Source organism: Tinamus guttatus, unplaced genomic scaffold, assembly GCF_059628265.1.
Source record: "Tinamus guttatus ecotype Peru unplaced genomic scaffold, ASM5962826v1 Tinamus_guttatus_pri_ptg000524l, whole genome shotgun sequence".
Classification (NCBI taxonomy): Eukaryota; Metazoa; Chordata; class Aves; order Tinamiformes; family Tinamidae; genus Tinamus; species Tinamus guttatus.
Window position 1 is genome coordinate 1,280,754 of NW_028289058.1, and position 23,844 is coordinate 1,304,597.

The following is a 23,844-nucleotide window of genomic DNA, read 5'->3' on the forward strand; positions in this document are numbered from 1 at the left end:
CGGCCGAGGCCCGGGGGCGGCGGCTCCCGCCTTCCCGCCCCGCCGCCGCCGTGGCCGCCCCGGGCACGGTTCGAGTGATGCGGGCGCCGCCGCCGGCCCGGCCGCCCCGCCCCGCCCCTCGCGCGCTCCGGCCCCTCCCCTGGCGCGAGCTGGCGGCCGCGGCCGGAAGTGAGCGCGCGGCGGCGGTTGAGCGGCGGCGGCGGGGGCTGCGAGCGGGGCGCCATGGCCGCGGCCGCGGGGCGGCAGCGGGGGCGCGCACAGGTAGGCGCGGGGCCCGCGCGGCGGCCGCTCCGCGCCCCCGGCTCCCCGCTCTGCCCTGGGGATGTCCTGCTGGGCCGCCGCTGCCGGCGGCGGGGCCGGGGCCGCGGCGGGGCCCGTCTGGGGCGCCTCCCGGGGACGCTGTCTGTGGCCGGGAGCGAGGTCTGGGAGGCGGGTGGCGCCCAGCGGAGGGTCTGGGGATTATTAGCGTGGGGGCCCCGAGCCCAGGGGCTGCAGTTTTCCGTGACTTTTCCCGGGTTTTGCCCTAGCAATCCGAGCCCGGGGACCTGCAGTCCTGGTTCCGGGGGGTGGTGAGGAGGGGGTGTTTGTTGGACTCGGTGCTGCTCTCCCTTTGGGGATGATGGTTGTAACGCTCGGGGACGCGCCAGCCCGCTGCCTCCATCCAGTTCCTTCGGCACCAGTGCCGTGGAAAGATGGGATATCCCTGCGTCTTCCTGAGATAAGTAACTTTCCACAAACAGCGGCGCTGCTGTCGGGGAAGAGAAAAGTAGTAAAAACAAAGTAGTAAAGGGAGACATTGAAAAAGAGAGAGAGGAAAAAAAAAAAACGTTGTTTGCAGTCATTGTGCTCTTCATTGCAAATGCTATTGCGGAACATAGCGAAACTAAGCTAATTTGGGGTAAGGGGAGACGTGAAGAGAAGGTATTAAAAACAAGCTTGCTTGTTTAAGGCTTATCTCTGTCTGGAGAGAACTGAAGATGCAAGAGCATAGTACTGATGGATTTTGCCTGGAGTTTCCAAAAGGGACGGAGGAACTGTGGGGAGGGGGAGAAATGAAGCAGCAGGGTAACAGTATTCTGTCAGTTGTTTTTGTTAGCCTGGAATGCAGTGGTGTCCTCCATTCCTCTAGCTCTTCAGTGCCTAGAGCGGCCCTGGGAAGAAGTGTCTTTATTGGTCTGAGAAGAAGAGAAGTTGCTTAAATAGATTTAATTTATTGTATTTGCAGGGAAAAGAGACTATAATAGCTACTAAAATCAGAGGAAGTAAAAATTTAAATTGAGCAAAGCTATTAAGAGTAAGTAGACAATGAAAGGAAGCAGAAGATAAAGGCAATGGAAGAAAGTCAGCACAGGGAGAAGTGAAGAAACAAATACTTTGAGATTAGATGGCCTTTTGTTGAATAAATTAATAAATATTTAGAATCTAATTCCATTAAATGTGCTGTGTTTGAATCTTTTTTTAATGTGGAGATGCTACCTTATAATAATAGATAGGAGATCTTGAGGTGGTTTAAAAAATAATACTTTATTCCTGGTAGATTTAATAAATAAGCTTCTGATACTTAATTGCGGTGTAATAGTAATCCTGATTCTGATATTTCATGAGGTTCCTCATCACTTCAGGCTATTTTGTTGTTATTAGGAACACAAATGTAAATGTTGCCTGTACTCAAGATAAATGTAAATGGATGATTTAGTTATTTTTATCTTTTGGAGTGGCTTTTTTTTCCTCCCCTTCTTAACTACTAAGAAAACAGAATGCTTTAAATGGAAAATGGTGTCTTTCAAGTCTTCAATTAAAAAAACTTTGTGAATCTGTGTACTTAAGCTCAAGTCACTTTCTAAACTTCTTAAACACTATTTAAACTTAAATTCCAAATGGACAGATTATTTCTCCTATATTGCTATTATAACTTTGCTTCTAGTGTCTAGCAGCAAAATGTGAATTAAAACTGATTAGAAAAAAAAGACGCTGAGGTGGTGTTTATAGCTTTTGGTGTCTCAGACCAGTATTGGTCTATCTGGCAAGCTGAATTTGTTTAGAGCAAGGTTTCTAAATATACATATTTAATATCTTGAACAACTTTAATGATATCTTACATTACCTTTAAAAATTGCAATAAAATAACATTGAGGTGTCAGATGCTATAAACATAATATTATTGTGACTAGATTCCAGAAAATATAGTAAGGTTTAAGCCTTAACACTTATAGTAAAAGCAGTAGACTTGTATTTAGAATTGATTGCTCTTAGTGTCCATGGTTAGTGAGGTTTTTTGTTTTGTTTTAGAACAGTTCAGCAAACAAAACTGAGAGTGTAGTACAAATGTAAATTGTTTGCTTCATGGAAGTGTAACAGTAAGTACATTCTTGTATTTAAGTAGAGGATATGATGTATAATGACTTCCCAGAACTAGAGTTCAGTTTTTATCAGCAACAGTCAGTAACATCAGTCATCTAATAGAGTACTCACTGAATCCCTTTATACGTGGAAAGGCTGCTGTGACGTCAGTTTTTGCAGAAGAATGCAGAAGCTGATACTCGACTGGCGTCCAGCGAGTGAAGGGGGAAATGTTTTATAACCGTACCAGTAATGATAAAACTCACTTCTGTCAGTGATTCATTGTCAAACTTTTTCCTTAAAGCTGTCATTCAAACGAACAAAAAAAGAGAAATACAACTTAAATGAGTACAATTTGAAATCAGTTTGTTATGAATAGTTATTGTTTAAGAGTGCTTTATAAGTAATAAGTTTCTGTCGCTAGTTCACATCTAGACATCAGTTATTGCATGTTACCTAGAAATAATAGGGTCCATATTGAGCTTGTAGCTTGCAGGTTTCAGTATTGCAATTGGTCTTTTTGTTGGTAGTTGTAGCAGAGGCCCTGAGCACAGATACTCAGTAATTGGTCTGCTCTTGGTCAAGCACAGGATAATGGCAATGCTGAGATGGTGTTATAAGGTAGATGCTAAGAGTTTACATGAATTCAGCATGCAGCTGAACAAGTTCATAGAGCAAAAATCTGTTGGGATTGTTAAATATTACAGAAGTTGCCTCGTGATTCAGAAAAGCCTTGAGCTGAAGATTAGCGGAGCCTGAGAGGATATTGTGGGGAAGTATCATTACATGCTTGCCATGGTTTATCTTATTTTTCTAAACATTTCTGAAGCCACCTTTAGGGAAAGGATAAGGACTGGACAAACCTTGGTCCATCTCACTACAGCCGATGTATTCAGTTTTCACCTGTGGCTAAAACCAGAAGGTATATAGCTATATATATAATTTTACACAATAAATATTTAATATTTTCTAATGCGTAAAGCTAAAAGATAGGTGTAAATAATGTGCCTGCTCTGTCAGATGATAATCAAAAATTCTGTTTAATGCTTCAGAAATGGTAGCTTTGTGATGGAGAAGCATCTGTTAATTGTAAATGAAATTGTGTAGGTTTCCTGCCTGAGGGGAAACCCGTCTATTGAAGCAAGTGGTAGAAATAATTTGATTACTTCAGCAGAATTGGCTTTGATTAGACAGGTAGGTCTAAGTACAGGGATATGCCCAGAGTTAAATCTGGGACAGAGCCGTGTTGATGTGGTTGTTCCTCCTTAGACTACTCGTGTGTTTGGTGTATTATGCTGAGCGTATATACTGCACACTGTTGTAGCATCAAAGAATAGAGGGGGGCTTGCTTTCATCTTCTGTTAAAAACCACTGTACCTTACATCATAACCTTATTGTGTTTTGCTGCATATTGGATAATCATGATATTTGTAAACTTTACTTCAGGCATATAGCTGAAGAAAACTTATGGTCTTACCATTGTTTTCTTTAAGTTCAGTGTAGAGTGCTTAATGACTGTATTGAAGGTATTGGCCATCATCATTCAGATAAAGTGGATTGCATGAATGTTTCTTCCCTCTCTCTACACTGTCTTCTAAAGACTTTCTGTAATTTAATTGAATCATATTTAATTTGTTAAAGCCTTGTCGGTGCCTTCAGATCAGGATCACTAGTGTCGGGACCAATGGAAGTGCTAGTACAGGTGGAGGATGCAGGTTGTCACTCTGCTGTGAGCAGTATTAGTACTGCATGAACAACAAAGTTTTTGTCTGTAGTGTTAGCAGAGGTGCTCTAATCATAGACCAGGAGCAAATATTATCCCTTAAGAATCTCTGCAACCCCAGAGCGAGCAAGGAGTTTGGGTGCTGCAATGGCAAGTGTGAGATAAAGTTTAAACTTTTAAAACTTGAAAAACAAACAAACAAAACCCCACAAAAACAGTCTTTTTAAAGGAGAAGCTCTGCTGAAAAGACCCCTGGGGGTCTGAGTAGACAGCTGTTGTGTGGCTGTGGAGGTCTGTCAAGACTTGAGTGGATAAAGCCCTGAGCACCCTCATCTGGTCTCATACTTGACCTTACTCTGAGCAGGAGGTTGGACTACAGGCCAACCCACCCAGCCCTTGTTATTCTATGAAGTGGCATCTCAGAACAAATGTTCTTGAAACTGATGGACTAATAAGCAAAATATTATCCGGGGAAACAAAATATTTACAGCACTGGCATTATTATATAAAAGGCCTAGAACATAGCTAATGTTGACTTTTTTGCGTGGAATATTTTGCATTGAAGGTAGATTTTCAAGTGCCTTTTGAGAAGAGAAGTTGATAAAGGCATGAGAAACGTAGGGCTGGCATGGAGAAAAGAACAGCTTTATAGGCGATGGAAAACTAAAGAAAGAGCAAAACTGAGTGACCTGATGCTATAAACAGGAGGAGGAAAAATAAAAGCATTATTCTGCAAGGAGAAATATTGCAACAGAACCAAAATTCTTTGCTTTTGTCAAACCATGCTGGTAATAGACTTGGCCAGAGGGAATGGAAAGAATCCTGGCCAAGTGCATCCAAGTGAAGCAGCCTGAGATGCCATCAGTTTCATTATTGCTTTTTTTTTGAGTACCCACATCCAGAAGATCTTGTGCGGGAGCAGAACTTGCAGCTCGTCTGTCAGAGATCTGGGAACAAACTGGGGGAAAAATATTTACGTATACAAGTTGGTGAGTTGCTGTATGTGCAGTGGAATTGATGTCAGGTTTCCTGTGGATTTGTCTTCAGCCAACAGTGTTTAAAGAACTTTTGCCATACTTCAAGTATTTATAAAAAATATTTTGTCAATCAGTGTGTGTAGTTATGCCACTTGTGTTTTCTTCAGCAGTGACACCTTTTTTTTTTTTTTTTTTTTTTTGACTGTCTTGGATTGCTTGTTTTTATGAAGCTTAATGGAATTTATTTATCTTTAAGACTTCTCTCCCTTTAGCAGGCTTAGTTGAAATGGCAATTGGGCTCAAAAGCTGAGAGACAGGGTGGGATAGAGCAGCATAGATGTGCCAAAGAAGCTTGCAAGCACACTGTACAGAACCAAGTGTATCCTTGTCGGCTGCTGGGTTAGTTTGCTGTGGCTAATGGTATGGACCTCTGATTCAAGAGGGGGAAGAGTACTTTGTGGCTATAGAAAACAGATTATCTGTAGGTAAATAGAGCTGTGTGGATTAAGATCTTCCTGGAAGGCCCTGACTAATGCTTCCGTCCTTTGTCCTTCTTGGAACATTGATCCAAAATCAAGATTCTAGTTACAAAGCATGATGTATTGGGTGAAAATTGATATAAGTGGAGGAGTTGAACTATTTCTATATGCATGACAAGTGCTGTGATGAGATTTTTCAATGCATTATTGACAATATTGAAGGACTTTAAAGCATTCCTGGAGACTTTGCTGTTCTGGTAGTGGAAACGCCCTGGACCTATCTCAAAATCAGAGGCTTTATGTGATGCAATTGTAAATTTTTGGATGTAAATGGATCTATGTAATCAAAGCTAAGAGATGCAGTTACTCGTCTCAGTACAGCTGATGTTGAGAAGCTAGCCTGACTGACTTGAGTGAAATGAAAAAGAGTGCTGGTTCAGAGTTCATTTCATAGTAAATTAAAAATCGTACCTTTAGATAATTCTTTTTGGAATATTGTTTAGAAATGAGCTGAAATAGGGTTTTTTTTTGGTTAATTTTTGTGATATCTTTAAGAAGGAATTTTCTAATTTTGTTACGATGTCTACATTAAAGAAGCAATCTTAATTTTAGTGAGAAGATATTAGTGTTTTAGCTGTAGTTCTATTCTGAATTTCATGACTAATATATGTACATACTATTGAAAAGCTTTCAATTTAATCCCAGCAATATTTTAAGCAAATACTTTCAGCTTAAAAGTCAATTGCTATTAACATCGGTAATCTTTTTTAAAAAAGATCAGTCTGAATACATGTTTATTGTTCAGATGCTTTATCTGTTTTTGAAAGCATCTCTAAAAAATTACAAAACCAGTTTGTATTCTGTGTGGAGATTAAAAAATCAAGCTGCTGGGAAAAGCAATAAACCATATAATACCAGTCATTAGTGTTCAAGCTGTTACACAACTGAAGAATCTGTTTTTATTCCTGATGGTTTTTTAAGGTACCAGGAAATAATTATTTTAATAGTTGTATAGAAAGGGTAAACTTTTGTAAATTGACTTGGCACTTTTACAAGAAAAAATACCTCCTATGTTAGTTGGTGAGTGTGTGTTAGGGAATTAGAAAAGCCCTTTGTTGCTTCAGAGCATTACTGGGATAACTTCCTCTGACTTTTTTTTTCTTCAGTTTTCAAGCACTTCAGTGGTTAATATATTGTCATACTTGCTTCTCTGCTGTCTTTTTTTTCTTTTTTTTTTTCCCCCCAAGATAAGTCTACTAATTTGGTAGGTCTAGAAGTGGCTCTTGTCTAACTTGCTCGTGACTTGACTTGTTGAATTATCTGTTCAGGTGTTTCTCAATTTGTAGCAATCTGTGGAACTATCTGGCAGAGAAAGCTTTTAACTATGAAGTGTTTTTTTCTTTCATTCTAAAGAATTTTCCTTGTGTGTCAAATATCTTACTAGGAATTCCTTTTTAGGTGATGATTAGTACTTTCCATAGTATGCTACTGCTTTCTTATTTTACTAAATTTTTCCTTGTCATCCCATAAAACTACTGCTGTCTCTGGTATGTGGGCAAGATTTGTTAGTTCCTTAGTTAGCCTTCAGTGTTGGGGAAATGCTTTGAATCTGTTTTTAATTAAAGGTAAAATAACTATAGGGAGTTATTTTGAAAAATTACATTTGTTTTGAGGAAATTCTAGCTACTGAGTGTCAAGGCATTACTTTAGAAGGAATGCAGGAAATGGTCTGATGTGTTACAGTTGTTTTCTGCTGGAGTTCTGGGCTGTTGATATGCACTGATTTACGATAGCTATACAGGATTTCTTGAAAATGAATTACCAAAGTGAACTCTGTGGAACTCTATGCTTATTTAACTCTGGAACAGATTATAAAGAGAATTTTCAAGTAAAAGCTTCTTTTTTTTTTTTTTTTTTTTTTTTTTTTTTTTTTAAGAAGATTGTTCTGCAGCTCTGCTCAAGTAGAAAAGTGTGTTAACATGTATGTGAGCAGATGGTGAGATTACTTCTATTTGAGGCAGCAGGATTTATTGCTAATTGAGATTCTATATACTAGTAGACATGTAGTGCGCTCTATTGATTTTCTTGATGTTTCTTAGTTTCCTTTAAAAAATCTCTAAATTCCCTCTGACTAAAAATATTTTCATGGTTATATTTTTTTCTGTTTGCTAGGGGAATATTTGTGTAAGTACTTTCTGCTTTTATATAAGCCTCCATAACCCAAACTTTTTATTTTGGAATAAATTTCCCTTCCCATTTAGTGGTTTTAATCTGAAGAAGATTGCCAGGCATCTTGCTGATTCTTGGATCTGGATGATAATGAAGTTTTGCTCCTGCTAAATATTTAAAATAGGAAAAAGGCAGGCAAAACCCAACATTTTCCTTCTTTAAAAAAAAGGAATAATGAGCAGTACTCAATTAAAAAAAACACACACACAGGTACATAACTAAGCAAATTCTTTTTAGTTGCTATACACACACGTGTTCAAAATTTTTTACTAAAGACAAGATTGGGAAAATTCTGCTTGATTGGAGTTAGCCACAGAGATGTGCAGGTTTCTGCCTTATTACATCTGATGGAATATATACAGAAAATATTGTATGAATTCACAGTTTAAAACCTGGCATGCAGGATAAAGTCTGGTTATAACTTGCAGCTTTATCAGATGCAGTTTGAAATCTGCAGTCTGGTTATAGAATTTGACAGCGATGTGTATGTTGGTTTGGTTTTATAACTGTCCTCTCTGAGGAAACAGCTTATATGCAGCAGTCATACTGAGTATGTGATGGAGTGCTTGCCTTGCAAAAATAAAAATCAAATTCTGCTTTTCAGATAATCGTTAATAATAATGTTTTTTCTACTTTGGTTATTAGAGGTTGCTGCATTTATAGCAGTATGAACTTGCAGTTTGCAGCACTGTCATGGGAAAACTAAAAGAAGTAGATAAACAGTTGTTGCGAGACTGGGATCTTCTAGGCATTGCAAGTGAATGTGCTACAGCAGGTGTCTTGCTGTGCACCGCATTTCTGAAGGCTAAAACAACAAAAAAATGTATGTTTATCTGAAGTCTCGAAGTGGTGAAACAGTAGCTTACTGTGAGTAGGAAACTGCTTGGCAAACATGAAGATGAAAGCTGTCAACTTTTGGCAGAAAAAAAGCTTTCCTACTTTTTATGTCACTTAATTTGCTATAGTATGGTTCCTGTTATAGTTCCTTTGAAGGACATGTAACTTGCATTTTCCCTCCAGCCCCCCAAAAATCCTTGTTCTGGCTGCTGTGATTATCAAGGAACACCAGGATGCACTTGATGTGCTGCTTCAAAGCTGTTGTCCAGACAGTTCAGAATAGTCTCAGCAAGTATAATCCTACTTTGGTTTTCTGAATAAAAATCAGAAAAAATACTGTTCTTTACAATCTTTAGGCATTAGCAAAACAGCGAAAATTACCTTATTTCATGCTACTGCTGTTACTGTGATGTAGACTGACAAATAGGAATTAGAGGACTTCAAAATGAGTTTTTTCAAAAACTGTGGGTTTTTTGCATCTAAGGATTTGACATAACAATTTTAAGCAACCATTAGTTAATAAGATTAAAGACTACCTTTATCTGAGCTGTCTGAGCAGTTAGTGTGTAAAGTACATCAGGCTTCTTATTAGGACGTCATCCGTTGCTAGTAGGCTTAGGCTCTGCAAAATACTGAGTACCCCTTCGGGAGATGTGCCATGACTGTTAACAGGTGAATAGTCTGTCACTTGTTTTGTGTCTCCCTGGGGGTCATTGCACTGCTGAAGGCTGGCTTTGGCTCCTGCAAACTATAGAAGTGTATGTGTTCTGCAATGAAGAATCACTTCGAAGTAAATCTCATCTATGACAGAAAAAATATATAGGTTAAAGATACCATTTTATTTTGGTCTTTTAAAATAAAATGGGGAATATAAGAGCCTGTAAGCTAGCATATGTTTTTCTGCCTGCCTCAATAACAACCCACTCTTATCTTTTGTTTTTTATACATTAGCCTGTACTGATTTTACCAAGTCCCTGCCTGAATATTGTCGTTGCCTCTTATTTAAGTTCTGTGAGATTGGGGGCCAGGGGGAAGAGGGGAGACAAAAAACCAAACCAAAGCAACAATAGCAAAACCCCAGAAACTAATTCCTTAAAAAAAAAAAAAAGGCAACCTTGTCTGGTACAAACCTAAATAAAATAACAGGTATGTGCTTATGGAGACAAGTTATGAAATAAACTTGTCTGCAGTGTTCTGCCCAGCACTTCTGACTTCAGCAGTAGGAGAGCTAGGCCTAAATGTGCTCTTACATGGAAATTGCCAGAAGCAAGAAAACAGACTGGGGACTTATGAAATTGTTTGCAAACTTAGAAAACTCTGTTTAAAAAAAAAAAAAAAGAAAGAAAAAGAGACTTCTCTGGGTTTTGTCCCTACAAAAATGAGAGGGTCTGGAAGCCAAGCTTCGTGAAAGAATTATAAATGGGAAAGTAAACTTAAAAATGCTGAACATAGTTTTACATGCCTATTGTGTTGAAATGAGTTGTCCTGAAATGCTGCTTCAAAATGTTTCTTAATTTAAAACTAAGGAAGTACATGGGGAATATCATTTTCATTTGGTTTAATACCTCAGATCTAACAATTACGTTCAGTTTGGTGGTCAGGACATGAACGCAAGATACCCCCAGGGAACAGAGCAGTTGTGAGAGGCTATGAGACACATGCATCTCTGTTCCGTACGTGTCACTCCTCTTACAGAGCAGAATCTGTGCTCGCTGTGCAAAGGATACCTGATGAAGGCTATGGTGCTGTCGCTTCCCACCAGCCTGACGGGCCTCTTGTGCTGGCTCCGGTGCCCTGCAGCTCTACAGCAAATCAGATCAGAGAACAGACCTGTCTTAGAAAGTAACCCAGCAAGAAAGTCTTTGGCATCAGTTCCCTGAGCTGTTTCAACACTCTGGTGGCCACCGACAGAACTAGAGGTAATGGCCACAAACTGAAGCACCAAAAGTTCCACGGGAACTTAAGGAAATATTTTTTAACAGTGAGGGTGCCAGAGCACTGGAACAGGCTGCCCAGAGAGGTTGTGGAGTCTCCTCTGGAGATCTTCAAAACCCGCTTGGATGCAGCCTTGTGCCACATGCTCTAGGTGACCCTGCGTGTGCAGGGTGGTTGGACTAGATGACCTCTAGAGGCCCCTTCCAACCTTGAGCATTCTATGATTCTATGATGATTCTATGATTCTATGAAATGGGCAGTGGATAGGTCAGGACTTCTTTGTAGCAGATCGGTCAGGACAGTAGCTTTAATGACTGCCCAACTCTGCAGCTTAATACAGTGCAAGGAAATAGATACAGGGCCTGCTTTTTTTCCATAGGCTTCATCTGTTTTGAAAATCATTATCTGCCAGGATGGTTAAATTCTAATAACCACCAAAAACCCCTGGTGATTTAGCTCTAAGAGCAAGTCCTGTTCAGTGAAACCTTGCTTTAGTGAGGATTGTTGTTTATTTAACTCTCTTAGCAGAAACTCATTATTTGTGAATTTTATCTTGCTATTTGATCTGCTTACTAGCTTTTGCTGGAAAACTCTTTATCTCCTAGAATCAGCTCTAACCTGTCTGTGTTTAACAGCTGTAGAACGAAGTAGAAAGAGTATTGAAAAATAACATACAGCCCAGAAGTTCTTGTGGTAATCTGTTGTAAGACTGTATTAGTAAAGAGACATAGATATTGGCTAGTAATGCTAAGCGTGAGATTGGAATTGGATCAGTGTAAGCTGTCGCTTCATTGGTGGTAACGGTAACAAAAAGTGACTTTGGCTTGTGTAATAGTGAATGGTACTTCCTTTAAGGGTCTTTTAAAGGAATTACTTAATCAGCAATTCTGCCTAGGTTATTGATGTATTTTGCATGTACAATGCAAAGATTCTGCTTAACTTAGTTGTGAAGTTTCTCTTAAGTTTGGCCAACCATTCAGTCTTTTTAAAGCTTCATACCCCAGATTCCTAAGGACATATGTGCAACCCTGTCACTTATTGGTGCGTGGCTCAGTAGTTCCTATGATTTGTCTTATTGCAAGTTTCTAATGCTTCGTTTCCTTTTCAGACCTGCTGAATCTATTACAAAGGCAACGGTGGACAACCAGTACAACGGCAGTGTTGGTTCTTTAAATGGACACCTGCTCTTGCAGTATGGCCCAGATATCCAGTAGCAATGGATTTAAACAGCGTTCGTCGCCTTCTTTGGCAGCTGCGAGGTCCAAAGATGTGGACAAAGAGGAGGCGTTGCAGATGGAAGCTGAGGCGTTAGCTAAAATGCAGAAAGAAAGAGGTGCAGCTGGAAATAAGCAAACTCTTCATTCTTCAAGCAGCACCAGACAAAAAGTGCAGACTCATAACAAGCAGGACCACGATCTTATGGTGTTTCCAGAGTCTGATGCTAAGAGAATGGAAGATAAACTAAGTAGTATTGACATAGAGAAACTTACTCATGCTGAACTAGAGAAACTGCTGCTGGATGATAGTTTTGAATCTAGTAAAGGACCTACATTACCAGTAACTCCCGTTTTGAACCCACCTGTTTCTTCACAGTTTTATCTTGGGCCTGCTGGTCGGAGAGGGCAGTGGGCACCTGGGATACCAGCACCTGCGACTTGCACTTTACCTCCTATTTATCCCCCAGCTTCTTTTACAAAACAGACTGGTGTATTTCAGAATGGATTCCATCCAAGTGTGTCCTCCTATCACTCTACAGAACCTATTTATTTTGGTCTTCCAAGACAGTCGCAATACATTTCATATCCATTGGCAGCTACTATACCTTTCCATCCACAAGGAAATGTTCCCATATATCCTCCAGTAATTACACCAGAAATGGCAAAAGTATTTGACAAAATTGCAAGCACCTCACAATTTCTGAAGAATGGGAAGTCAAGCACTGACTTGGAGATGACTGCTCTTAAGTCTGCAGTTTCTAATCTACCAGCCTCAGAAAGCTGCAGAGACATTAGTAAATTTGACTGGCTGGATTTGGATCCTTTAAGTAAACCAAAAATGGATAGTGTGGAAACTTTGTACAAGGCAGAAGATGATGGTGATGTGACTTCCAGCATGACTGCAGAGGATCCATGGGACGCTGTGCTGTTAGAAGAAAAGTTGTTAGTAACTTGTCATATGGAAAGAAAGGTTAATGGGAAATCTTCTGGAGCAACAGTTACGAGAAGCCAGTCCTTGAACATTCGAACAACTCAGCTTGCAAAGTTCCAGGGCCAAACAACAGAGGTGTGTAAATCAGTTTTCTAAATAACGATGTAGCAGTATTTAAAGATGCTTTATGAACAAATTTGTTTGCTGATTGTTGCTTGGCTTGGATAATATCCAAATAGTGTGGTTGTTACTTGTATATGTGTATTTTAGTGATATTCAGAAAACTGAGCACTACTACTGAAGTAAATACCAAAGTACACAATATGCCTACCCACTCTTCCTAATTTTTAGAGGAAATTGCCATTATCCAACACCCTAAAAAAAAAAAGAGGAGGGTGCAATATCTAGGTTGAGGAAGTGTTTAAATCATGTAGATAAATATTTAAGATGCTACCAAAAAAAAAAAAAAAAAAAAAAAAACCCAAAAGATAGTGAAGTAGACATCAAAGAAAAGATGCATTTGAAGCAGCCTTTATCGCAGGTCTGGAAAGTGAGTTTTTTCACAGTGCTTTTGAAATTTCTCTCTTTTTTTTCTTTTTTTTGAGTTAAAAAAGAAAGCTATAGACAAGACTTATCTTTGCTGCTTTCACTTGCAGGTTTTCACAGGACTTACTGTGTTTTCCTGTAGGCATAGACTTTTTTTCTCTGCAAATACTGGAGAGGTTGTAGCTGTAAAACTTCGGAATATACATCCTCGATGGTGGTGTTGAGGGATGCTGCTGATTCAGAAATGCTGTGCTTCTGTCGTGGAAGAGGGAAGACATCATCTTGGTGGGGAGTTAACCTATCTGAGGCAGAGGGAAGAGCAAAAGGGTGATCTCTGCTCTGACATCAGGATCACTTTCATAAAAATTTCAATACAAAATTGCCAAAAGAATTTTTAGTTATGACATACTCCTCCAGTAAGAGTTCAGTAAATGATCGTAAATTCTTTCTTTTTCCTTTCTTTACTAAAAAGTCATCTTCTGATAAATCTTTGATAAAACAAGAAATAACTTTATAGAAGTTGCATTTGCCACTTCACTAGAAAGTGAATCAATTCTTGTGGATTGTGTGGTGTGGTTTTTTGTTTTTTTTTTGTTTGTTTTGTTTTTTGTGTGTGTGTGTTTTATGTAGGCAGACTATACAGACTGAAGGAGAAGTCATGGCAGGAAAATTCACTTCTGCAGAAGCTGTGGCCTTGGTAGGGGAAGAATGAAAGATTTGTTTGCTTTAGAGATCTGGAATTGAAGCCGTTTTGAATGTTCTGTGTATTGTTTTGCTAAGTGTTTTTAGCAGGTTAGATACAAGCTATAAAGCCAACTATTATCATCAAGGGCGTTTTGAAAATTGTTCCTCAATCCTTTTCCCCACCCGGCGCCAGATTTTTTTTTCTGGATAAAAGGAAGATTTACTAGGCTTTATTTTAACGGGCTCTTTAAATTTCCACTGAAGTGAAATTTCTGACTGTTCATTTGGAGTATTTCCTGTTGTTCTAGCCTAGTTGTCAGTATTCTGGCAAAAGTCTAGTAGATGGCTAGTGGAGTGAAGGACAAAAAAAAAAAGAAAAACAGAAAAGAAAAAAAAATCTTAAGCTCTAAATGCCTTTACCTTTGTTTTTAAGGGACCTGATTTATAAATGATGTGATGAAGGTTTTGTGTATAGCTTCAAGGTGCCCCCCCTTCAGTTAAGCTTAGATATGTAAGCACAGCTATCTTGTTCTCATTACAGGTGGGGGTAAACTTGGGGTCTTTTGCAGTTTTCTTCTTCACTTTGTGTCATTTTTCTAGTGATGATCATGTTGGTCTTCCTGCATTGTTATAAAGTAACCATCAGCTGGAGTAGCTGGATTGTGCTTCTGATATGTTGATCAGAGAAATTAGTATTTGTCTAATAGTCACTGAGTGTAATGTTTGCTAAAAAATTCCTGGCCTCTTTCAAGAGTGCAGCATTTTTAAAGGGTCCTTCCTATTTGTTAGGTCTAGTGCTCTTTGTAGGTCACACCTTTTCCAGTTCATGAAATACTGAAACTCTGCCTTAGCAGTTTTTTTCTCCTGTTCCAGAGACCTGACTCTTTCTTCCAGACTCAGGCTCTTGGCTGTCTTCAGAATTAGTCATCTGCTTTTCAGCAGTAATATATTTGTAACCAATTCTAAGCAAAAGTTCTTCTTTCCAGAATGGTACTTTATTTTAAATACCTGCTGTTCCATCATGCTGTGCACACTGGAGGCATGCTGACTTTGTCAGCCTTCGTTGCAAACTCATCTCCCCTTACGAGAGCTCAGTACACACTCCCTTCACATGGGATGCTTTTTGAAGGTGATGTAAGAGAATTTTTCATCTCTGTATAAGAGCAGTGTGCCATGTGCCTTAGTGAAATAAACCCTCATGTGGTAGCAATATTCTGCTCGACACATTTTTGTTTTATTCATGTTGGCGTCACCTTACTATGTACTCATCCTGTAGTCGGGTGGTATAACTGGATCTTTTTTCAGCCACCATCTGTTTCAAACAAACTCTTTCTTTATAACAGAATCTTTCAATGAGTCCTTGATTGCATGTTCTAGATTTTCTTTCCACCTGCATTTCTCTAGTTTGTAGCAAAATAGCTCCTGCTTAATCTTACATACTAAAACTGAAGTAATAAGTTAGATGGTGATAATACAAAATTGCAAAATATCTTCAAGCTGTTTCTCTTTCTTGTGCTCAGTCATAGAAAGAAACCATAAATTGATCCAAAGATGAGCCCAGTATGAGGACTCTAAAGATGAGACAAATATGCCCTTTAAAGATAACCTGCTCTTTTTGCTTTAATTGTTGTCCATCCTGTGCTGCTGCGTTGTTTTTTAGTTTAATAATTGCTTACTTATGACAGTGTTATTTACCCTCTACCTTTGGCAAGTCTTTGTGTTTTACCTCAGTTAGCTGCAGGTAAGTATGTCCCACAGGATGTACTCTGTAGTCTGTCCTAACTAGCCTGGACCGCTTTTCCCTGAGTCACCTCATTATTAGCCTGCCTTTTTATAAACAAAGAATTACACTTACAAATTTCCAGTCATGTATTTTGATTCTGTCATATGATATTTTATTTCTTGAGTCAACAGATGGCTATGACTTTTGTTTCATATTTGATGAAACATGTATGCATTCATTATTCCTTTTAAGCTGCTTTTGTGTTTATTCCTTTGGGAAAGCAGAGGCAAAATGGCCATTTTTGTCCTATTTTAGAAGCTGTCTTCTCTCCCTTTTCTCTTCAGAGCTGAAGAGTCTTTTGGCTTTATATGCTTGTGGGATCTGAATTCACTGACCTTTTCCTGGTTGATAAGGTTAATTGTATTTGTAGAACACTTCTATTTTTGCAGCAGCTACTGATAAAGGCCTTTTTCTCAGACAGTTCTTTATCTAGTTTGGCCTGAAGTTCAAGTCCTGCCTTACAAGTTATTTCCTGTGTGGCTGATAGGTTTTGTGCCTTGGTTTGCCCATCTGAAAGCTAAAGAAATTCAAATCTAACTTGTTGCTTAAGAGCATCTTAGTCCAGTGACCTTAGTTTTCTTAGTTTACCAAAACTTGCATTCCTGAAATTATCTCCCAAAAAGAGATCAAATTTGAGCACTGTGCAAGAGTGTTCAAATTCAACTAAATAAGCAAGTAGGTAATTTCACATTAGCACTTAATTTCTAGCAATATGTGTCTGTAATAGCATTTATTTCTCTCCTTACTTCTGGATAAATTTGCCTGAGGACAACTGCCTTTTATTTCCTTACAAATCTCTGAAGTGCCAGCAGGCCACCGTGTAGCTTTTGTCCTAAATAACTGGACGACATCCTGCTGTGACATAGAAGTGGCCGCCTTGCATCATTAGTGTAGCTTTGCTCTGAACAATCCCATTGTGGAGCTTTCTTACTCTCTGGTGAGAGTTGTAAAGTGCTTTGATAGCTTTTTGTTCTATTGCCTAGCTTCTCACAGAACAATGCTTGCTCCTAACGGGAAAAATTTAACACTTGTATAACTTCTTGATTTGCAATTATTCCTTTTTTTTTTTTTTTTTTCTTCTTCTTTTTGTCATGCGCTCAGCTGAGCCTTTATTGAGGGTGTTTGCCTTTCACTTGCTAAGTTTGCTTCCTGTTTCCCTGTGTGCGATTTCTCTGTTTTAAGTGCTTGCTTTTAAGGCATGCGTGGCCTATAGACAGTAGCACGACACTGCTACTGGCATGTCAGCTGGCCTCACACTGCGCCAGAAATATTTTTATGTGAAACAACACACCAGAATGGGAGGAAACCTTTAAACTTAGGGTATCAGGCCTACTCCTGAATCTCCTTCAGGCTTTCTTTGGCTTTGCAGCTTCTTGCACTCATTACTTCCTCACTCTTGCACTCGTTGCATAGCTAATTCCCATTTTCTGGTCTGCTCTCCTTGACCAATTCTAAATTAATTCTACAGGACTAATTCTAAACTTCATGTTCTAAATGCTGCTTCCTTCCAGTGTACGTTTTTTTTTTTTTCACCCCTGCTTTACAGCAAAAGGCTGAGGCACATCGGCAGAGCTGATGTGTAGCTCTGTCTGTAACTCCATAGTGAAGTTTTGGCAGAAGTTGAGGAAAAAATCACTTGTCAGCTGTTGTCTTCTGGTTCAGTAGAATTCAATGAATGTTGTGCTTGCAACTTAATCACCTTTTAGGAAGCAGTCTGCAGTTCAGTGAGTCTTTGCTTTTCAAGGTGGCAATGATGTAGACATGGTTTATGGAATGTACATAAAACTAATGATAAACACCAGGCTTCTGCAAGTCTCTCCATTACTTGTGGTTTTACAGGCTCTAGAAGTGTGTTTGTAACTATTCAAATACTTTTTTTTTTTTTTTTTTTTTTTAATCTTTGAGCTGCAGAAAGACAATGGGACCACTGGCACACTGACAGACCACGCACTTCGCCAAGAAATTGAAGGGCAGAACCAAGAGCTGTCAGCTTTTTTGCAAGCGGTTACAAAGTAAGATATTACTGAATGCAAAATAGCTTTCAGAGGTAATGGAATGGCTCAATGAGTCTTTGTTTCTGTGTTGGGAAGATAAAATCAGATTTGAAATTTTTCAGAAAGGCAACAGGTCCTGTTTTAAGCTTACTTTTCCCGAATAGGCAGGCTTGGGCAAGTATACCTTTTCCATTTGTCAGAACATTTCCTAGTTTTCCCTGGTCTTGTCGTCTTCTCCAAAGGTACAACAAAATTGTTAAGCTATTAAGATTTCACTTACAATTTCAGAGATTATTTTTATGCCTCCTTCAAGGAGCAGGCAAACTAGTAACATAGTCATCACCCTCCCCCTTAGGATCAATGTTTTACTCTTTCTTACCTTATCTGACACCCATTGATTCATCTTATCAGGTGCTACTGTAATTTAAATGTGAATTTCTATGTTGAAAATATTGGGATTAGCCATTTTAAAAATAGAATAGGAGATAAAGGTCCAATAAGTAATTGAGGAAATAAAGATGTTTTAAAAGTTAGTTAACAACAGCCAAGTTCAAAAAGCAGGGATGTTTCTGAAGTGAAAAGAAAACTCCATAAAAAGTGAGTAGAATCTTATACAATATAAACCCATGAAACTTATTGTTGAATCTCATTGAGACCAAGCTCTCAAAGGCTTTTTGTAACTGTTTCTAGTGAAATCAAATTATTGTTATTTCAAGATTCTATCCTGGGCAGCTGTGCTGCCCTGACTGGACAAGCCCAGCTAGAGATAACATTTTTTATTTTTGCTATGGTCAGTAACCAAAATGCTGGAGATAAGTGATCGATCATTGTAGATGAGTTTGGTTCTTAATCTCCTGTAATATTGTTCTAATGTTGGCAGAAATTTGGGATTATTTTATCTGTGTTAAATAGCAGTATAGCTGTCAATACTGTCTGTTGATTAGCAGGTAACTGTGTTTTGGTGCTTGTGTCCTGAAGAAAAGCCTTCCTCTTAACTTATCCTTCTTAATTTTCACAACTTATGGTACTATTTGAAAGATAGTTACTTGAAGTTTATATTGGACTTTGAAAAATTCAAACATATAAAGAGTTCTGTGGTCTTTGAAATAAATTATGCATCAGTTTTAAACAAATGTTATGGAATAGTGCCTTTTTTTTTTTTTGAAACTACTTTAGAGCTTAGCTTCTGCAGAAGCTGAGCTTTGACCTGATGAATATTTTAAGCTGTATGCAAATCCTACAGTTTTCTCTTTTTATTGTAAGATTACTTTTGTTTTTCCTGCTGTAACAGATGTTCATATAATTATTGCAGACGATGGTCTGAAAGTAGAAAATTCAAGTGTTGTTGTAAATACAGTTTAGATAAAGAACATTCTTTTCTGTTCTCTGACTTGTAGTTATTATCATGTTCTTTACCGTTATTCATACATTTATCTATTGCAGTGTTTCATAAACATTTTCTACTTACAGTTTGAGGACCAAGTTTCCTTATGATAATCTACAAACAAATCCAGGTTTTGTGCTGAGTCCAATCATGCTGCAAAGAAATATAAGTGGAGAGAGTGCCAGTATCAAGATTTCTATAGAAATCAAAGGATTCCAGCAGCCAGTAACTTTTACATGTGATGGTATGTTTCTGCTTTTTAAATTGGAGCTTGCTTTAAACATTTAACAAGCTGTGGGCTGAGACTGTGTATTCATCCTAGACCAATGACATTCAGGTTTTGCAACCCCTGCGTTGTGGGTGTGTGGGCAACTGGCAAGGAATCTGAAAAGTGTAACTGGGAACAAATTCTGTGTCAGTGCCTCCATCAGGAAATGTTTAGAGGCTGTGAAAGTAAGGTAAATCAGTTTAAAAGAAAGTGAAAAATGACTTTCTGAGAGTTAGACTGATTAAGGGTAATTTTTCCCCTCTAGGACTCTTAGTTATTTTATATCATTTATTTTTTATCAAAGACGTGTCTGAGTGTTGAAATAAAGCTGTTTCAGGCCGTCTGAAAATTCAGACAAATAGGTGTCAGGAAATGATAATAAAAATTGAAGCTATTTTAGCTATGGCACTACTTGAACGTGTGCTTGTGAACACTAAAAAATTTGTAGCTCACCATGCTTCAAGTAAGCGGAGTGGTTTGTAGGTGAATGTGAGTGTCAATTTGCAGTGTTCTTTTGAACAAATTCGTATTTTCTCAGCAGCCAAGATTGCACAGCAATTGCACATTAAAGTACTTCAAAACTCAACTCTTTAGCCTTTACCCCACTAGAACCTACTAATGTTTTGCAGGGGGTTCTCTTTTCCAGACCATGTCACCTAGTAGCGTATCTTTGCCACAGCATTTCTTACCAGTGTCTGGTTTTCTACCTGTAGCAGTGTAGACCTTTGAGGATTGAATGTACTCCAGAGATGTCAAGTTGCTTTTTTGTTGGCTTAAGCTAGCTGCTGTGTCAGAAAACAAGTTCTCAATGCACAGAAGTGTTCATTCTCTAGCTTGCCAGACCTTATAGTTATTCTGCTGTGACTAATACTCTTAAGAAATGAGATGGTTCTTTATTGTAGGCTAAGGAGTTTTTCTGCTGATTATCCCTAAGATTAGACTTTTCCTAAAATTACAGACTTTATCCTTCCCTGCAAAAGGTTTTAATAGTGTAAACTGAATTTTTATAGCTTCAATGCTCTATTTTTAGAAGTTCTATGAATTCCAAGTAGCCTTGGAATGCGTTACGCATTCCGTCTCCAAAAGTCTTATTACTCTCTGTGCCTTCTCCTCGCTTCCTTTCCTGATGTGGAAACTAAGTACAGTTAAAATACTTCTGTAGCTAGTGAAAGACGGGTGTCTTTAGCTCATGCTAGCTAGGTGGATTCACAGTAACTGTCTACTGATTCTTTCTGTTCTTAGTTTGACTGTGCTGCGTAGCTTGGCCTCCTAATGCTAAAACTACTGTAACGTGGTGTGCGTTTCTGCTTAGAGGGAACTACAGCTCTTCGGTGCCAACTGCTGTCTAGGAAAGACCCAGAAGGGAACCAGAGTAGCGTCAGAGCTTATTTCATTAATACCTCCTGTTTTTTATTAGATTTACATGGAAGTACAAAACTATTGCTGCCATTCTCATGTGTTGGTAAGAAATTAGTGACTGTTAATAAGATCAGAAAAAGAATTATAACTCCATCTTTGCATTACCCCACCAGCTGTTGCAGGGTGGGCTGGCCTTAGCCCGTATAGCCTAACATACAAACTGTTACTGCATTTTTTTTCCCACTATCAACCAACATATTCTACATTGAAAGCAGTACCTCAGTTGAAAAATCCCAATTTAATGTTTTTTAAATGTTCCTATTCTGCTCGCACTAGTGAGTAGAGAGCTCTAAACTTTTGTAGTTATTTTCGGTTTCAGCTGTATTTTTTCTGCATACAGCTGAAATCATTTTAATCTGTAGCCTGATTTACATGCTTTTTTTTTTTTTTTTTTTAATCCCTAGGAAAGTAGGGTTACAGAGGTGAGTTTTGCTGCTGGGTATTTTTCTTAGAAGAACTCTACTCAGCTTTTTTTCAGAAAACTGCTTGTCATTCAGTTTAATGTATAAAGCAATCCTGGATTTGTGTTTCTTATCTCTCCCTGTTCTTGAGTTCCTTCACGCTTATTTTTCACATGCTACCAAATACTTCTGTGCTTATTACAATTAGTCATGCATTAGAGGTGAAGCATTTGCGTTGTCCTGTTGAAAAGTGTAGTTGTGTTTCCCTTGTGTATCCACTGCAGTAGTTACTTTTTTTTTAAAGACAGACAGAAAGAGCTTTATGAAAATTAGGGAGGTCAATGAGGGGGAATAAAGATGTTAGAAGGAACTGCTGAAAAAATACAATTCCTCCATGTAATGTTCTTATAGAATTATTATTCTTGTAGTGACATTGCCAGAATACCTTTTTAAGGCAGGAAAACAAGAGCTAGGTGAGGAGGTGTAGCGAAAGGAGTGGAGTATTGTGTACTTTAAACTTTTGTGCATGTATAAAAGCATATCTATGCATTCTTCCTCAGTGTCAGCTGGTGCTGTGGGAGAATGGATTTTTTGGCTTGACTGGAATTATTTCTTTTACCTTGTGGTTGCTGGATTGAAGGGGAAGAACACTTCCAAAAAAGCATTTGGAACCTGATATGAAAGTATTGGTAGTTATGAGCTGCGTTTTGAAAGTGTGTGTTGATGCTTGCTAAAATCTAAGCACTACAATGTAGAAGCTGCCCTAGACATAATTGAGAGGGACTTTTCAGTAGGACTTGCCTCTGGTACAGTTGACTAATTCATCAACCAGAATTCAAAAACCAGAACAAGTAGCAAAGTTTAATCTTTAGCTCTTCGCATAGAGTTTTTAAACTAAAGATAGCTCTGGGCTCCTTTAAGTGTTTGAAGTGCTTACTGAATATGACTTAATGCTATGAAAGAAGATTCTATTCTAGTATATATATATATATATAAAAGTTAAAACAAATTGCACATTAACAGTGTTTTCAAACTTTTGGTTAAGGGGGTATAACGCATCCTATTTTAAAAGGGATTTAGTGATTTCTGAAGCTACAGGCAGGTTTGTAAGATATGTTTCTTTGTTCAAATGATGAAACCTATGAACTTATAGAAGCATAAGAATCTTCTCTAACAGTCTAATAAATCTCAATAAAGAACAGTAACAACTTGAGTGAAAAACAGTTAATCTTGATTGCTGTACGCACACACGTAACTACTAGATGTAATTTCTTTAAACAGTGAGTTCCCCTGTGGAGCTTATAATAATGCAGGCACTTTGCTGGGTGCATGATGACTTGAATGAAGTGGACATTGGCAGCTATATCCTGAAAGTCTGTGGCCAAGAAGAAGTTTTACAGAAGTAAGCAAATTCTTTTTCATTAATGTTTAACTTTTTGATTTTTCATGGCACAGTTACTGGAAAATATGTCTTTAATGATTAAATGCCTGAAAGCAGAAGTATCTTTGTAAAATGTAGAAGAGGCTTTTTTGCGTAAAAATTAATCTCTTTAAAGTTGCTCTGGGATATGACAATGTTGGTCCTCAACAATTTCCTAGAATTTTCTTCTAATCTACACTTGTTTGTATGGTGAACTTGTTTGTATGGTATTCTAAAATATAGATTTCTCTATAGTCTTTCTTTAGATGGAGAGGATGGTGTAGCTTATGACTGCTCTTCAAACACCAGCAACTAGATAAATATATTGATGCACTTTGTAATCATTTGATATAATCTAATTTTTTCATAACTATGACACAATATTTTCTAGGGTAAAATACTTTCCATAGTAGCCGTAATAGTTAAGAGCTTCAGCAAAAACATAGGTATCTGCAATAGTATATTGGGCCTTCTGCAGAAGTCAAAAACAGATCAAGAAATATCTTGTGGATAATATATATATATATATATGTTTATATATATGTTTATATATATTTTATATGTATATTTAAACACCTCATTATTTGGAGCCTAACAAGCTGCTTTAGAATTTCATCTGTGAAGTCACTGCTTTTTTAATGCGAATAATGATAGTTTTTGTTTCATTTTCATTCAACAGTAAGCACTGTGTAGGAAGCCATGAATATATCCAGAACTGCCGGAAATGGGATACAGAAATTAAACTGCAGCTCTTGACCCATAGTGCAGTGTGCAAAGAATTGGCACGAACAGTAAGTACTTCCTGAACTTCAGTAAATTTGATTTTGTTATTCTGAAACCAACTCATATAAAGTCAGGTGTATTAGTTAGAGTGGTAGAGGTAGGAAATAATTCTTGCAGGAAAATGTGTGAACTTTTGTCAACATCTGATTTCTTGGCTTTGGAACAATATTTAAGGAGATCTGTTTTCTTTGACCAGCTTCAAGAACTTGGGAAAATTTGATGATCAGAGTTGTAATCTTATATAGTTAAAAAATCTACTTATTTGCTGTGAATTGTGTTCTATCCTACTAAGAGGAAATGAAATACATAGTGAACTTTGGCAAGGAAAGATTTTTTAAATGTGAATACTGACTCTTAGATCAATTACTGTAGCTGGAAAACAATATGCAAGCTTTTACTCATATCTTTAGGCCTGAAAAAGAAACAGCACATTTCAGTTAAAAACAATATGAAAACAGTTTTGAAATTTAGATACGTGATACTATGAGAGTGGA

At 38.1% G+C, this 23,844-nt stretch overlaps 1 protein-coding gene across 1 annotated transcript in view; it reads left to right on the top strand.

The window, feature by feature from the left end:
• Positions 1-218: 218 nt before the first annotated feature.
• PIK3C2A (phosphatidylinositol-4-phosphate 3-kinase catalytic subunit type 2 alpha) overlaps positions 219-23,844 on the top strand; it is a 45,647-nt gene continuing 22,021 nt past the window's right edge. The window contains 6 exon segments of the mRNA XM_088533845.1: positions 219-261; positions 11,629-12,803; positions 17,587-17,693; positions 19,146-19,303; positions 22,429-22,549; positions 23,247-23,358. Of these exon segments, the coding sequence (XP_088389971.1) occupies positions 11,694-12,803; positions 17,587-17,693; positions 19,146-19,303; positions 22,429-22,549; positions 23,247-23,358 (1,608 nt within the window). The 5' untranslated portion in view covers positions 219-261; positions 11,629-11,693.